The 16,016-nt window shown below is 44.8% G+C and overlaps 1 protein-coding gene across 3 annotated transcripts in view; it reads right to left on the bottom strand.

Moving 5' to 3' along the window:
* The window catches only part of B3GLCT (beta 3-glucosyltransferase), a 121,233-nt gene that overhangs the window by 73,623 nt on the left and 31,594 nt on the right, over positions 1-16,016 (bottom strand). For all 3 annotated transcript variants that reach the window (XM_042947057.1, XM_042947127.1, XM_042947210.1), the window contains exon 4: positions 12,489-12,598. In XM_042947057.1, coding sequence (XP_042802991.1) covers positions 12,489-12,598 — 110 coding nt within the window. The remainder of the gene's footprint in view (positions 1-12,488; positions 12,599-16,016) is intronic.

The following is a 16,016-nucleotide window of genomic DNA, read 5'->3' as shown; positions in this document are numbered from 1 at the left end:
TGATGGGCATTGAGGAGGGCACTTGTTGGGATGAGCACGGGGCGTTGTATGGAAACCAATTTGTCAATAAATTATATTAAAAAAAAAAAAAGAAACCTGGTCTTACCTCTCGATTAACCCAAGACCATTTCAATTATAAACAAATCTTCATCCACTAACCCCCAAAAAGGCCCAAGAGCTTTTATTCTTGTTTTTTATACACACATATGTGTATATGTGTGTATCTATATACAACGTACATGCACATGTGTGTGTGTATATATATATATATATATATACACACACATATACATATATCCTGTGTGTGAATACGGATGCACACATGTTCACGTGTGTTAGCACTTCTAAGAAAAAATAATTTTTTTAAGAAAAAATAATTTAAAAGGTCACAATAAAATTTTCCACCAAATGATCTTCTCTCAGTTTTGACTACTCAGAATTGTAATAATTTATGCTCTATTTGTCTGTTACAAATAACACCACCACCAGATTTAGACCTCCTTACAGGTGCCATATCACCAGCTTACAGCACTTTCGTACGCAATGCAAGTTTTTTAATATGTAACTGGGTGGATGACTACGAGAGTTTTCAAGTGAAATATCAAGGGGAAAGAAAATAAGAAAATGCTGCATCAGCAGAGCCATTTGGAATAAAAGCTACAGTAAAGGCGCCCACGCGTGCAGCACTGCCTGCCGTCAACCTAAAGGATGCCTGTTCACCAAACAATGCTACTATTTCAAACCTAAAAGGTAAGGCAAAATTGTGTCAATAATGAGACAATGAGGGGTGCCTGGCTGGCTCAGTCAGTGGAGCGTGCGACTCTTGATCTCAGGGCTGTAGGTTCAAGCCCCACGTTGGGTGTAGAGATTACTTCAAAATAACCTCTTTAATTAAAAAAAAAAAAAAAAAAATGAGATAATGCCATAAGAGAGGCAGGCATAAACGGGCTACAAACAGGGCCTACTGTGGGCAAATGACAGAAAAGGGAAAGAAAATGAAAAAACTGACCACAGCTCACCTAAACTGCTTATATCAACTCTACTCGTGTCATTGAACCCGTCTGCCATTGCTTCCAGCATCTACCGGTCCCCTAACCAGTGCTTTGAGGTCAGAAAGCCCACTGGACATGCCGTCAGTGCTTCCTTTGAACGCGTTTTGGATCAAGGCATACGTTCGCACTTAAAGCCCCTAACATTTAAGAAGAGCAAACAAACACCTTCAAAACCAACGCTCCCATTCGTTCCCTGGCTCTGACACAAACCCATTGCCTTCGTTTGGCAAAGGGGTTCGATTCCACGGCTGAGCATCCTGACAGTGATCTGTGAATGGAGACGGCCCTTCATTCTTGATATGGAAGCAAAATCACGAAAATGTATGTCTAGAAACACGAATAGTATGAAAGAACCAACATTTAAACATGGACGAAAACAGCTCAATACTTTAACCATCATAAATAACTTCACTAGGCAAAGTTGGTCTTGAATCACTTTACTCTTCGAGCCTGTGTCTGGAAAGAATTCAACAAATTTAAGTTCATGCCACCAGCCTTTTCCCTTCTCTACGGACTGTTTCCCAATATTTGTAACTTGCCCCTACCTTAATTCAGAGTATAAACCTAGCAGAACAGGAGTTCATGGTCCAATTCGGTCTCAACATTCAGACCAAGTACTAAATCTGAAAGCAAAAGCCAAGGCTTTTGTTCAGTATTAGGCAATCGTTCTGAAAGACTGAATCCTGTTTTAAGACTGATTCCAGTTCAACTGCACTTCCAAATTCCAACTATTATATAGCCCTTAGGCACTGAACTGAGCTTTTAGACAAACACACGAATTATGATGAAAATTAACATCTGTTTATTGTTATGAGAAGGAGGTATATCTTATAGGATGCTGATAAAGGTGTATGATATGCTGGTTGGAACACATATCAGACAGATTTACTAGTCTTTAAAAATCCGGTATTCATTTATGAACCAGTAGATTATATGTGATGCTGTAATAACGTGTCTTCCAGGAACCTGAGCCTATATTTAAAAAACATATATATTTTTTTTCCAGGTACCTGTCTTAATCGCTATCTTTTCCTCACAAGAGAAAAATATTACCTCGTTATTTATAAAATTTATTTTTATTAACTCTTTACTTTGAAATACATTACTAAATACATTTTTATAGCTCAAATAAATCTGTGTTAACTAATCATTCATTCACGAAAGGCAGTACAGCTGAGTATTTAAGGACCTGATTTCTAGAGCCAAGGTACTTGCATCAGAGTTCTTGCTCTGGCTCCCGAGACGTGCAACCTTGAGCAACTTGTTTGCCCTGTCTGTGACTCTGTTATCTCATCGTTCGTGTGGGGACAGCCACGGTCCTGGGTACCAAGGAAGTTAATACATGCCACACATTTGGCATGTGCTGTGCACGTGATGGTTAATATAAGCATTGATTTGACAATATTTGTTGCACAACTACTATGTGCCAAGCACTGTTCTTTTTCTTTATTTATTTTGAGAGAGAGAGTGCGCTCAGGGAAAGTTGGCTGTGCTCACTGCTGCACTGCCCAACTCTTGTCTCCATCTGGTACCCAGACCCTGGCCCCACGTATCGTATCGGAGATCTCACCAGTCCCTGCAACCCCACCTCTCTAAACATAAACTCACCCGTTAGCTCCCAGAGGGGCTCCCTTTTCCTTTTATTCCCTCTTTCCCGGACACCCGGTGAGACCCACGATTACCGGCCACCCTCAACGGGGGTCCCCCCCCCCCGGATGCTGCAGGCAGGAGTCTAGCAAACTCTTCACTGTTTGTTCGAGGCTCAGTTCAAATGCCACAACAAAGCCTTCGCTGACATTTCCAGGCGGGGCCGGGGGCCTCCTTGCCGGTGTTCTGGGAGTGTGGTACCGTTACTGCTTCACAGGGCCACATGCAGCGTCTTCCCTACTAGAATGAGCCTCCGGGAGGTGGGGGTTGGGGGGGGGCACAGGCCTGCCGTCTACACCGACTCACCCACAAGAGGCCACCCTGCTCGGCATCGCCCACCTCTAGCACCCCGTCCCCAAGCAGCACTTACCTTCTCTGCACACTTGCAGGTGCTGGCCCTTAACTTGGTCCCCACCGTACAGCTCTAGCCACTGTGTACCAACGTCACTACCAAGTCAGCGAGCTCTAAAGCGACCGACTGTGGGCCCCTGGCTCCAGACTCAGTCCCGCGTGGCCACATCTGACTGGCCACACTCCATCACGGGCTGCCCTCCCCTGAGCTGGGGAGACCCAGCATCTGGCCTCTGATGTTCTTGCTGGGCCAAGCCCCCGCCTCCCACCGGATGCACACGGGACAGTGTTCTCCAAGACAGGGAAGGGGTTCAGATGCTACGCAGCCAAAAGGAGACAGATGCTCCCAACATGGCCTCCTCCACAGTGCTATGAATTCATAGCTGCTCAGGAACTGCCCCTGAGGCAATGGGAGTCTCACTGTCCTATTTTTTCCTGGGGCGTCTTGCCCAGGTCCTGGCTTAAAGTAAGTTTTCAATGAGGATTCAGTAAATGAACGGATGAATAAATTCTTACTCGACGGCAACGTCATAAAGTCTCCAGTTTAACAATTAATGTGATGTCTTACCACCTATCAGTTAGTACAAGAAATGAACCTTTAGTAGGTAATTAAGCATCCAACCGCTCTCTCCTCAAAAGAGAACTTCAGTGGTAGCCAGTGACACTCCCAAAGCTAGCCTTTCAATGAAGGACCTCATGCTGTCTCCTGGGCAATAAAAACATTTCTAAAAGCAGGAAACGCAAAACTGTTGTACTCAAACTTCCTCACACTGATCTATGAGAGGTTTTGCTCTGGCTTTCCTGCCTTATCTCACGGAAATGAGGTTTTTCTAAACTAATGAACCAAACAGACTAACTCTCCTCAAGAAAATAGTGACCTACAGGGGCACCTGGGTGGCTCAGTCGGTTGAGCATCTGACTTCAGCTCAGGTCATGATCTCACGGTTTGTGGGTTCTAGCGCCGCGTCAGGCTCTGTGCTGACAGCTTGGAGCCTGGAGCCTGCTTCAGATTCTGTCTGTCTCTCTCTCTCTGCCCCTCCTCCACTCACGCTCTGTCTCTCTCTCCTTCGGAAATAAATAAACATTAAAAAAATTATTAAAAAAAAAAAGAAAATAGTGACTTACAAAACTTTCCACGAACAAGGAAAAGATATCATGTATTCATTCAGGTTGAGATTCATCCAGGTTTTAAATAAAGTTTGTACGGTAAAAGAAGGCAATAAAATTAGAAGGGTCTGTTCTTTTCGAAAGCTATTTAGTTGGGGGTGGGGAGAGCAGAGAGGTTTCTAAGCAGCTGCTTCGGCTCCATTTGTCCCAAAGCAGAAAATATAACCCAGCATCTGCCAAATGTAATGTATACAGCTTCAACATTCCCCCACCCCACCCCCAGAAAAAACTCATAAGCGTGTCCCACCTCTGAACTTTCTTTTCTGTATCTGCGGGTTGCCTTAAAAACAGAAAAATAACGTACCTGTACTTCTGCCCATATTTGTCTCTGCGAGAACTCGGGACTCCCCTGTCTCCTGCACTCACCCCTACAGGGGCTGACTTCCCCACTCCCCACTCAAAGTGGTTCCCCAACCAAGCACGACCCTTGCCCTGTGCTATGTGTGGCTGAGCTCACACTTCACAGTCTTCAAAGCAGTGTCTGAATCTTCGTTTTACTAGAACCTAAAAACGCCATGATGATGCTTTGTATTCTGTCCTTTATTGTTTCCAATCTAATCTTATTTTGGAAATTCCTTTGGAGAACAATACTGGTTTCTGTAACTTTAGGCAAGTGTTAACACCTAAGGCTTCTGAAGCTACTGTAAAAATGATCATGGTCCAGGATCCCCTGGGTTTCCTGGATCCCAGGTCCCAGAAGGGAAAAGATGACTTTCAGAGGACCGCCTCTCCACCAAAACATAAACACAAGGTACTCCCAGAGTGTCTTCATCAGAGGCTAGGATATGTTCCCACTTCAAGTAACAAATGTGTGTGTGTGTGTGTGTGTGTGTGTGTGTGTGCGCGCGCGCACACCCACAAGTATTTTCACACAAATGTCCATTCAAAAAGGAAGTTTCTTAGGTTCAAAAAACAGAAGTCAAATCATAACACACACACAACACAGATGCTATGCACATAGTAGGCATTTAACAGGAAATACTGGTTTCGTCTCCTGATTAAGAGATTTCCTGATTAATTAACTTCCCGATTCACAGACTGTTGCACAGACTCTCCGTATGGGTTTCTGTCAGCCTCACCTCCACGTGGCTTTTTGACTGGGCACCTCTTTAAAGAGCCAATCTTTGGGTAACTTCACATTATCCTTCCATCTGTAATGCAGGGAGGAAAAAAAAAATCTAAGGAAAGAAAAGAGCACTTCTTCAAAGTCTGTACCCTCGTATCTACAGATCTGCATTTAGGAACCCCCTATTCAACCACATCCCCCTTCTCACTGACTTTATTTCCAATCTAAAAAGACCACTCGCTACACGTCCCCCTGTGAACACATCTTTACGCATCACCCAAACTGCTCCAAAAATCCCAGCTGCCACCTGGCATCTTAAAAGTAAGCCTTCCTGGGGCGCCAGCGAGGCTCAGTGGGTAAAGCGTCCCACGTTGGCTCAGGTCATGATCTCGTGGTGCGGGGGGGAGGGAGCCTCACGTCGGGCTCTGCGCTGACAGTGAGGAGCCTGCTTCAGAGTCTCTCTTTCTCCCTCTCTCTCTGCCCCTCCCCCACTCACGTTTTTCCTCTCTCTCGCTCTCAAAATAAATACACTTAAAAATAATAATACTAAAAGTAAGCCTTCCTGACAAGTTGTCTTTGTCTTCCAGTTCCAGCTTCCATGCTCTGCACGGACATCCCTCCGGCTCACTTTCCCCTTTCTCACTTTCCTCTCACGTGACTGGACACACCTTCCATCTTTGTCCTCTCAGGCTTCACGTGTACAAGGAAAACATTATTAACGTGTGCTTTTTACATACTGCTCTACGGCTTTGATGGCCTCAAACGGGCACCATCGTTCAAAAGGGCCCTGCGTATTGTCTAGAGATGTCCTGTTACATTCATAAGTACCCAATACAACCACAGATGTCCAATTAATAGTTGTCAGATATTTTTAAATGCTTATCTTGGACTTCTCTTACCTACTTAATGATACAGTCGTTTCTACCACGAAACAGGTACCATCTACCTCGTGAGTGCCGCAAAGAGCTAGCGTACCTTCTGGAACCCTTCACTCCGCGGCAATCAAGAACGGCACTCTGCTCAGAGACGAGCACTTGGTGAAGTCTGCAGTCTCAGCGATTAGGAGAAACACATAGCTATAAACCACAGAGCCATGATAAGCTGCATCGTAAGCGTCAACACTGGAGACGGGAATGATAACCCACGACGACTCGAATTATTTTAGCCGCAACCCCCGGTACAGCACTAAGTTTCAGACGGAAAGTCAGTTTAGGCTCCTGGTTTTATATTCACATTTAGATGAATGAAAAATGTTCGTGTTTTTAATAAGACCTCATTTTAGCCCCTTGAGGCAAAACAGGCGCAGGTAATGACTTGCCAAAGCAAAGAGAACAGCTAGAAGCAGATGCATAATCACAGAAACCATTAAATTTTTGCACCTTAATTTTTGGCAGATTTTGCAGTCAAGTGCAACCTGACAAGGGTAATGAATAAACAGCAGTTCTAGACATCTGGTAGTGTGGGAGGAATAGATATTTTGGGCTATCAGATAAATATTCAAATGATAAAACTTACTGTTGATCCCTCCCTCGGCAAGCAACTTTTGTGAATGCTCATGGTGGGCAAATCTCTGGGGAACCTGAACACTGCACGGTCCAGATCCCAAGTGCCACGAGGGCCCCAGACATGCTGTTCAGTTAGAGGCACGGCGCACGCCTGCCAAACCGTGGGACTGACCCCTCCACGAAGGAGCGAGCAAGCTCCCCATCACAGTGCTGGGGAGGTCCTGACAACCTCTGTCTTAGACTCTCCTTTTCTCCCCTCCCATGGCTGATGAATTAGCTGCCAATTCTTTCTCAAGAATATGTCAATTTCGAAGAACAAGTCCCAGATCAATTTTAAGCAGGGAACCATACCTGCCTCTTAAAGGGGCTTTGCCCCACCCCCCCGTGATTTGTGCATCTCAACATTTAATTCTCTGAATTTAACCTTATTGCTCAGTGTTCATGTAGTTCTAGATCAGGCGAGCTCGCCATTGCCCCAAGTATTGTCTGTAGACCCTATGTTAGCTGTCAACAAGTCTTTGGATCTTTAAAATTCAGCTTTTTTTTTTTTTCAACGTTTTTTTATTTATTTTTGGGACAGAGAGAGACAGAGCATGAACGGGGGAGGGTCAGAGAGAGAGGGAGACACAGAATCGGAAACAGGCTCCAGGCTCCGAGCCATCAGCCCAGAGCCTGACGCGGGGCTCGAACTCACGGACAGCGAGATCGTGACCTGGCTGAAGTCGGACGCTTAACCGACTGCGCCACCCAGGCGCCCCTAAAATTCAGCTTTTAATCACATACGTGGCATAAAGAAAAAAAAACCCTAAAAGGAGAAAAAATGAACCAATATCAGGTCCAGTTGCAGACTCTAAAATCTTTCTGGCCATTTCAACTACGAAAAGGCTGGATCTTAGGAGCAAACTAAATCCAAGTGTTAAAAGTTTTGTCAAAACTACCTCAGTATTCGTAGCTGACTTCCATCCTAGGAAAGAGTTTCAGAATAAGAAAAATAGACTACCTTACAATTAAAGGGAAGCTTCTTTATTGCTTTAGTCTAGACTCCATTTATTATCACAGAAATCAAATGCTGGAAAAGAAGGGTTTGCTTAATGATGTTGCTTAATTACGGGTCTTTAAACGTAAAACCAACATTGCCACCTAGTGGCAATCGAAGGCACCTACTAAACATGTCTAAACTGCAAACTGTAAACGTAAAGGACAATAAAAATTAAGTATAAGCAAACTGAAAACACAAGCATAAATTAAAGTGCTAGAAGAGGTATATACTTCAGTGAAATGGAACTGCTTTCTAAGCTTTAAAAGCTGAGAAAAACGTATCCGTGAAAATAACCGTTCCTAACACTGTCGGTGTGTGGCATTACGCTAGGTGCCGCAGGGGGAGACAAGAAGAGGTACAGTGGTCTTGCCTCCCTCCAGATTCTGAAGGCAGGACAGATGCCCAAGAGGAGAAAGGGCACTGTGGGGGAGCCCATGCGGAATACCAAAAGAGCACCCCAGAAAGTAGTGCCCGTGGATGAAAACAGCCGTCATGGTAGACCAAGGTTACCAGAGAAGACACGGAGGAGAGGCTGTCAAAGTAACAATAATAATATTCCGCCTTAAAAAGGAGGCAGGGGCACCCGGGGGGCTCAGTCGGTCGAGCACCTGACTCCTGATTTTGGCTCAGTTCGTGATCTCACAGTCGTGAGGTCAAGCCCCAAGTCGGGCTCCGCACCGAGCGTGGAGCTTGCAACTTAAAAGGGAGGAGGCCCTGTCACAGGCTACAACATGGATGAACCTCTTGACAACATTACCACATTAAGTACAATAAGCCGGTAAAAAAAAAAAAAAAAAAAAAAAGACAAATACTGTAAGATGCCACTTATAGGAGGTACATAGAGCAGTCAGATTCACAGAGACAAAGCAGAAGTAGGTGGTTGCCAAGAGGTGAGGGAAAAGGAAATGTACAATTGTTGTTTAACGGGTATGAAGTTTCCATTGGAAAGACAAAAGTTCTGGAAGTTGGTTACACAACGTGAATGTACTTTACAGTACTTAAAAACGTTTGCGGGCAAATTTTATGTTATTTTTTTTTCTTACCACAATGAAGAATAACAATAACAACAGCGTCTGCGCCGGCAAAGCACTCTGGGTGTGGATGCCTCCCTCGAGGTAAGTGCGCAGGCAGGACAGGCGCACAAGACGAACCCAGTGAAATGGACGTTTTGAGACCCTCTCTTACAAGCTCTGTCTTGGGAACAGGGTAGTATTGATCGCTGTTTGAAAGGCTATTCCTTCAGGTTCCCTGACATCAAACAACGCACCTTCTGTGTTTCACGCACTCCTTCTGTCTCCCCAGAAACTGCTCCCACTCTGCCAGGCCCCCAGATCCTGGTTTTTCCCAGGCTCCCACTGCTCCCCTGAAAGCAGCACCTTCGGGCTTTCAGCTACTACCTGGGTACGTTCCCGATTCCAAATCCACCACCTTCGGGTCAAAGGTTTCTCCTGAGTTTAAAGCGAACAAAATCCAGGCTCGGGCAGCTGACACCTCCACCTGAGACTTCATCTATAGCAACCGGAAGTCATCTGCACCCTGCAAACCTGCCAATCCCATCCTCCACCTCAGATGGCAGCCCCGTCCCTCCACACCAGACCTAGCGGGGCACTGGTCCTGACGCCTCCTGAGGCCTTCGCCCAAACTCCCCGGGTGTGGCTTCAAATCACCCCCGACTGCCCCCACTCCCCCCAGCTCCACTCCTCACCCCCGGCCCGGCACTTCCCCAAACTGCCTGTGACAAAGCACCAGCAGCGGTCTACACCCCCATTTCGGGCCACGTTAGCTTGGATGGGTCCAAGGACCTTAGATTAGGCTCCTTGCCCCGGTCTTGGGTCTGCTCAGCTGCCTTCCTCACAACCACCAGAGTGACGGCTTTAAACGCACACCCAACGGGTTGAGCCTAATGGCTCTCCCTACCAGTCATGTTTGCCCCGGGGGGGTGCTTTCAGTAACAGTGACTGCGGGCTCCTCCTGCGTGTACTGCCATGTCTTGGATCTCTAAGAAACACTTCTCAAATGCCCAGAGGGCATCTGAGAGGTCCTGAGAAAGGTCTGGGTCCTTAACAGGACACACAGCTCCTCTGTGGTCAGGTCCCTACCTGACCTTCCAGGTTGGCACCCACACTGCCCACCTCCTGCTCAACACGCTGCTGCCTTGACCTGGCTGTCGACAGAGAAAGCCTCCCGGCTCCCTCTCCCCCTCCTTAACCACACTAGTACCTAATTTTTCATTTACCTGTTTTTATCATGCTGTGGTAAGAACACTTAACACGGGCTCTGGGCTCTTACAACTCTTAAGCGTAGGACGGAGTACTGCCAGCTGTAGGCACTATGCTGGAATGCGAGTCCTTGATGTGTAAACAAAATCCTGACTTTAGCGGAGATGTCACTTTGTCTCTTCTTCCTTTTAGTGATTAGAGCTCCTTGAGTTCTGAGTGGATCCAAAGGCCACCGACTAGATATTACCCTTTCCAGCCTCAGTGTGCCATGTGATTATGTCCTGGACAACGGTATGCAGGGGAAATGATGTGTACAACTTCACGGTCACATCCCTAAAAGGAAACCGGTTGTCCTCCACACCCTGGAATGTGAATGTAGTGGGGGTAAACCAGTTCCAACCATGCCAGGGAGGACAAGACACCTCAGCCCCATGGGAAAATAAGAAAACAGAAGGAATCTGGAGCTGAGCTGCCCACCCCCAGCCCACCCACTAACTCAACCATTCGTGAGGGGAAGTGCATCTCCACCTTCCTTAAGTCATGGCCATGTTGTCTGTGTTAAAGCAGTCCAGTGAATTTTCTTCTTCTTTTCCACATGGTCCCTCAAAGACTCACTCACCCATGAGATCACATTTCCCTAGCCCCAACTCAGACTCAATTTCTTTTTACTCATTTCCCTACACTCTAGTTCCACTGGGAGAGGTCACATAGGTATTCTAGTTAATAGGAGAGGGGTTTTGACCACTATCAATTTAAGAATTAACAAAAAAATGTTCAAATGGGTAACATAATCTACTTAAAGTAAATTTTAATCTTAATTTGTTCAATTTCCTCTGGATTCGATTCAACTGCCATATGTTGACCTGCCCTCTAGGTTTAAGGTGCGACGGAGGAAGCAAAAGCCGAGTCACCCGGAGTAAATGGGGGAGACACAGAATCTAAACCACATGACTCTGCCTCTGTAAGAGGGAAGGTATTTCTGAGAGCAAGGACACCTACGGGCACGTAGGGATACACATGCTCTTAATTCATATATGAGTAAGCCACACATAACTCTGTCCTGATGTCATCACTGCTTCCACGATTTGGGGTAACTGCCAAGGCCCGACTGAGCAAAATTCCATTAACGCCTGCCTGGACCCAAGTGAGGGATTATTCAGGCTACCGATTCCCCATCCTCCCCGCCACGGCCTTGGCTTAGCAGCTCCACTAGTGCCTTTACCAGAGCGAACGGAAGACCAGTCGAGTTTGCCGCTCGTCTGCCTCTCTGATGAAATCAGACAAGGTTTAGTAGAAGACAATCTCCAAAAGTTGGGTTTCCAGACAAGGAAGAATTTTAAACGCATCAAGCTGCTCCTAGAGCCAGTTACCAAAAAAAAAAAAAAAAAAAAAAAAAAATCTGCTTTTGGCACGTAAGTCTTTGTCTCCCTCGAGAAGGTACAATGCTCCAAGTAGGGAAACAAAGGACCCGTCCTCACAAGGATGCTGGGAGGTTGGATGACTTGTATATGTAAAGCATTTAAAGATTAAGCACAACTAAACCTTATTCTCAGCAGCGTCTCTGCCTTGAATCCCATTAAGGCTGCTAATTTTTCCATTGATATTTCCAATCCTTTATTTATCCCAGCACCCACCAACAGAAAGAAAGCACATTTCCCGTCAAAGCGATGCCGAGAGAGCTGAGGGATGGCATTTATCTACAGACAAGCACTTCTGTCTTGAAGGCCATGGTAATGCAGTGTGGCGAGTAGGCTTGGAGGAATTTTTTTTCTTTTTTCTTTTTTTTTTTTTTGCTCGGCTAAAGAAGAAAGCACCTCTGTGGGAAGAGAAGGTAGGTCTTCCTTTACTCAACCTGCCAGCATTACTCATAACAGCTTTAGATTCAGTTCATGCCTATTTTAAATATTATTAAAATGTACCTGCATGGGTCCATCTTTCTCTTCTTAATCCTTCTTGGATATTACATTACAAATCAACTCAAAGGCTCAATTAATGATATCCAATTAAAAAAAGAGATTAAGAGACTCACGGAGGAAACATCACACTAAGGTTAATGAAAATGTTACTTCAACATGAAAATTGCCTTAGAACCTGGTACTAAAATTTTGAACATTAATTATCTCTGCTATTTTAAGCCCTGCTTTTAAAATGTTACTCCTTCCCCTTCTTTTTCTCATACTATATGGCAAAACCACAACAGTCCTACACAATTACATAAGTCTCTTAAATTTAACAAAATCAGAAAAATTTAGAAGATGATGCTTGGAGCATTAGGAATTAACTAGGGCATTTTAAACACCAGTCAATATAAAATAGGCAAAACAAGTCAGACAAGTTATTTTCATCTGAATGAAACTGATTCTCTATAGATGGAGTACTTTGGAAAACACAAATGTATCAACAAAGAAGTAAGGAGCAGACATCCCAGCCATCGCTACCTACCTGTGTAAGATTTGCCGCTTGCTTTAAGATGCTTTGTTTTAACTGTTCTGCTCTCTTTGCATGAAAAGAATTACTTTGACTCTGGATGACAAATACAATTCCTTTTAAATCTAGAACCAAAGGAAAAAACAAATTTTTTTTCAGGTATTTATTTTTCAGCAACTGAAATAAACTTAAAAACAAGGCAAGCCTTCAGGCTATAAACTCTTAGGGGGGAAAATCGATTTAAATGTAATCACAGTGACAAAATCTCTTTTTACAATGATCTCTGAAACATCCTCCCTTAGAAGTGAGCAGGTTAAAAAAAAAAAAAAAAAAAAAAAAAAAGAAGTGAGCAGGTAAATGAGTTCGCTGTCCTAGATCAAACCCGTGGTAACAAACCGTGAGTCCACACCTGCATCTGTCCAAAGAGTGACTATGAACGTGAGAAAGTATGAGAATGTCTAGAACACTAGCCTCCCCAGCAGCTGAGAATCTTGTCTGCCACGAGCTTTCCAAAAATGTCCACATTATCCTCCATTGTACTGTTGCTGTTATGGGTTGAAGCGTGTCTCCCAAACCGCGTATGCTGGAGTCCTGATGCCCAGGACCTCAGAATGTGACCTTATTTGGACCCAGGTCTTCACAAAGGTAATTGAGGTAAAGTGAGGTCGTTAGTGGAGGTGCTCACCTGATCATATTTGGTGAAAAGAGAAAATGTGGACACAGACGCACGGAAGGAAGATGATACAAAGCCACAGGGAGAAGACAGCCATCTACAAGCCGAGGAGAAAGTTCCTCAGAACAAAGCAACCCCTGCCCGCCCCTTGATCGGAGACTTCTACCCTTCGAAACTGTGAGGCAGATTTCTGCTGTTTAAGCCACACAACTGGCGGTACCTCGATTCAGCAGCCCTCGCAGACGTACGTACTACCTCAAGAATATTCTGGATGACTCTTCAAGGTGACATTCACCAGTGGCTGCTTCTGTCCCATGAGCTCACAAGAGCTTGCAAATAAATACCTCAATAATCCCTACCCTGCTTCCCGAGGCACCTAGCCCGAATGAAGTGTTATCTCCAGGAAAACAGCCACAATTCCACAGCAGCAGGGTGTTAGCAAGAAGCGTGGCATAAAAGTCTGTCTCCAACAACACTGGAAATATTTGTCAGCCGTCTAGAGACTCACCTCAGGGCGGCCAACTTTCTTGCAACGGCTAGCAAAGTAGGAAACCTCGCACGCTAGGCCCACCTGACCGGGGACGACTATCGGAGGTCTTGCCAGTGAAGAGGGTTGCTCAGTCCCCACGGCGGAGAAGCACATGAGGTTCTGAGCTTGCAGTAAAGCAACACATAGAAACGGCCATCGTGTGTTGGCAGAAGGCAGACTTCACGTAAACTGCTGCCTCCAGCCAGGTTTACAGCAACGAACGGGGTGACCTGACCCCCGCCATGTGCCTTTCCCTTTAACAGCTCGACTCAGGGACATAATCTGGTTTTAATTTTATTCCATTATATTTTATTGCTCTTCTGTTCAGTTCTATAGTTCCGCTCATTTATTCACTCACTCCGATATTCATACAACAAATAGCTCCACAATGAGCCATCTAGATCCTAAAAATAAGCCAAAATGCTCTTTGGTTAAGACTCAATAAAAAATTTAAAAAGGAAATGCTCAACAACCTACTGAATATGACCTAATTCTTTTCCTTTAGGAATTTATATACATATGAACATTCCACATACCTGCCTCTATTTCAAATCAGCTTCTTGGCTCTATAAATAGGACACACAGATAAGCCTTAAACGGGTATCTTATATTTCAACTGAAATGTAATTTTCAATCTACTACATCTGAAACATTAATGTAAGTGACATATCAAAAAAGGGGTGATCAAGGCTTGCTTTTGTTAAAAATGGAATAAACTTCAGAGAATGATTTTTGCAAAATTTAATAGAGCTGAAGATGCACATTCCCAATGACCCAGAAACTCCACTCCTACTAATCATCCTTGAGAAACTTGCATAGGTGTAAAAACAAGGATATAGGACAGGAGAGCTCACAGCAGGATGGTGTAAAAGGAAAAAATCTGAGGGAACTCAAAACCCGCTAACAAGATACACAAATTAGAATACTATACAGCAATAAAAACTGCATCGATCCAGATGGATATTATAGATGAGTCGTATAGACTGAAAAAAAAAAAAGCCACAAAGGCACAACTATATAAATCAATCGTTTGATTTATAACACAATAAACACAAACATATAGAAGATGGATATATACTATATGGATGCATATATATCATGTATGATGTAAAAATATAAAAGATTACATGAGAATGCTATAAACACCATATCAAGATAATAGTAAAAAAGCTTCAGCTGTGTTAGGAGTATTTTATTCCTTAAACTAGGTGGTAACTACCTGGATATCACTGTATTACTCTTTGTAGCTTCCTGTATGTTCACAATAATTCATAACAGAGGTTTTAAAAGAGCAAATCCATCTGCCAAAACGTTAATCCTGCAGTAATCAACTCCTGCCATTTCTTCTACCAGATCAGCAAAACTCCCACTGTTCCCACAAAGACAACAGTTCCTCCATGTGGAGAAGAGGCTTTGTAAGAAGAAAAAAAGGGAGTTATTCCCCTCTGCTTATGCCCGAGTCGTGTGCTATGAGCTGTATTTGTTTTTTCTGCATCTAAGAAACCATCACCTTCCTTTTGCTCATGCCTTGATCACGCACGCTAGGTGCACTCACCCAGCAAACATCTCGAAGCCTGTGCTGAGTGCAAGGCTCTGGCACACAGAGGTGAGCAAGCACAGTCCCATCACATCTGGGCCTGAGTCTAGTGCAGAAGGCAGAAGGCAGCCATTCCAATATGGAGCCAAGTGCAAAACTGAGGGAGCACAGAGGGGGGACATGTGCAAGCAGAGCTCCTGGAAAGGGGCCTTTCCTGAGTTCCCTTTAAAATGCAGCAATTCTCAGAGCACCTGGGTGGCTCAGTCGGTTAACCATCCAACTTCAGCTCAAGTCATGATCTGACGGTTTCACGGGTTCAAGCCCCGTGTCAGGCTCTGTGCACTGACCGTCTGGAAACTGCTTGGGATATTCTCTCTCTCTCTCTCTCTCTCTCTCTCCCTCCCTCTCTCTCTCTCTCTCCCCCCCCCCTCCCGCCCCCACTTGCACTCTTTCTCAAAATAAGAAAATAATTTCAAAAACTGTTTTTAAATTTAAAATAAATAAATAAAATGCAGCGATTTTCTGCAGACTCGGGCACAGAGGGTAGCAGACCAGTGGCAGAGAAGGAAGTGGGGTTATCACAGAGCCCACGGCCCGCCTTATCTCTGCAGCATCAGGAGTAGGCGAATCTGTCAAGCATTTCTGAGAAAAAGATGAAGGGAACAGTCCACGATAAAGTTAGAGAGGGAAGCTGGGTCTAGAGAGGAAGGCTGGCTCAGCCAGATCTGAGCACGAAGGACAAGTGCCACACTAAGAGGGTGGAGCTAGAGATTAGCAGCTTTCGAACTGGGGAAGGGCCACGGA

This window comes from Panthera leo, chromosome A1, assembly GCF_018350215.1.
Source record: "Panthera leo isolate Ple1 chromosome A1, P.leo_Ple1_pat1.1, whole genome shotgun sequence".
In the NCBI taxonomy this organism is placed as follows: Eukaryota; Metazoa; Chordata; class Mammalia; order Carnivora; family Felidae; genus Panthera; species Panthera leo.
The sequence above is the reverse complement of the archived record's forward strand: the minus strand, read 5'-3'. Positions and strand labels throughout refer to the sequence as shown.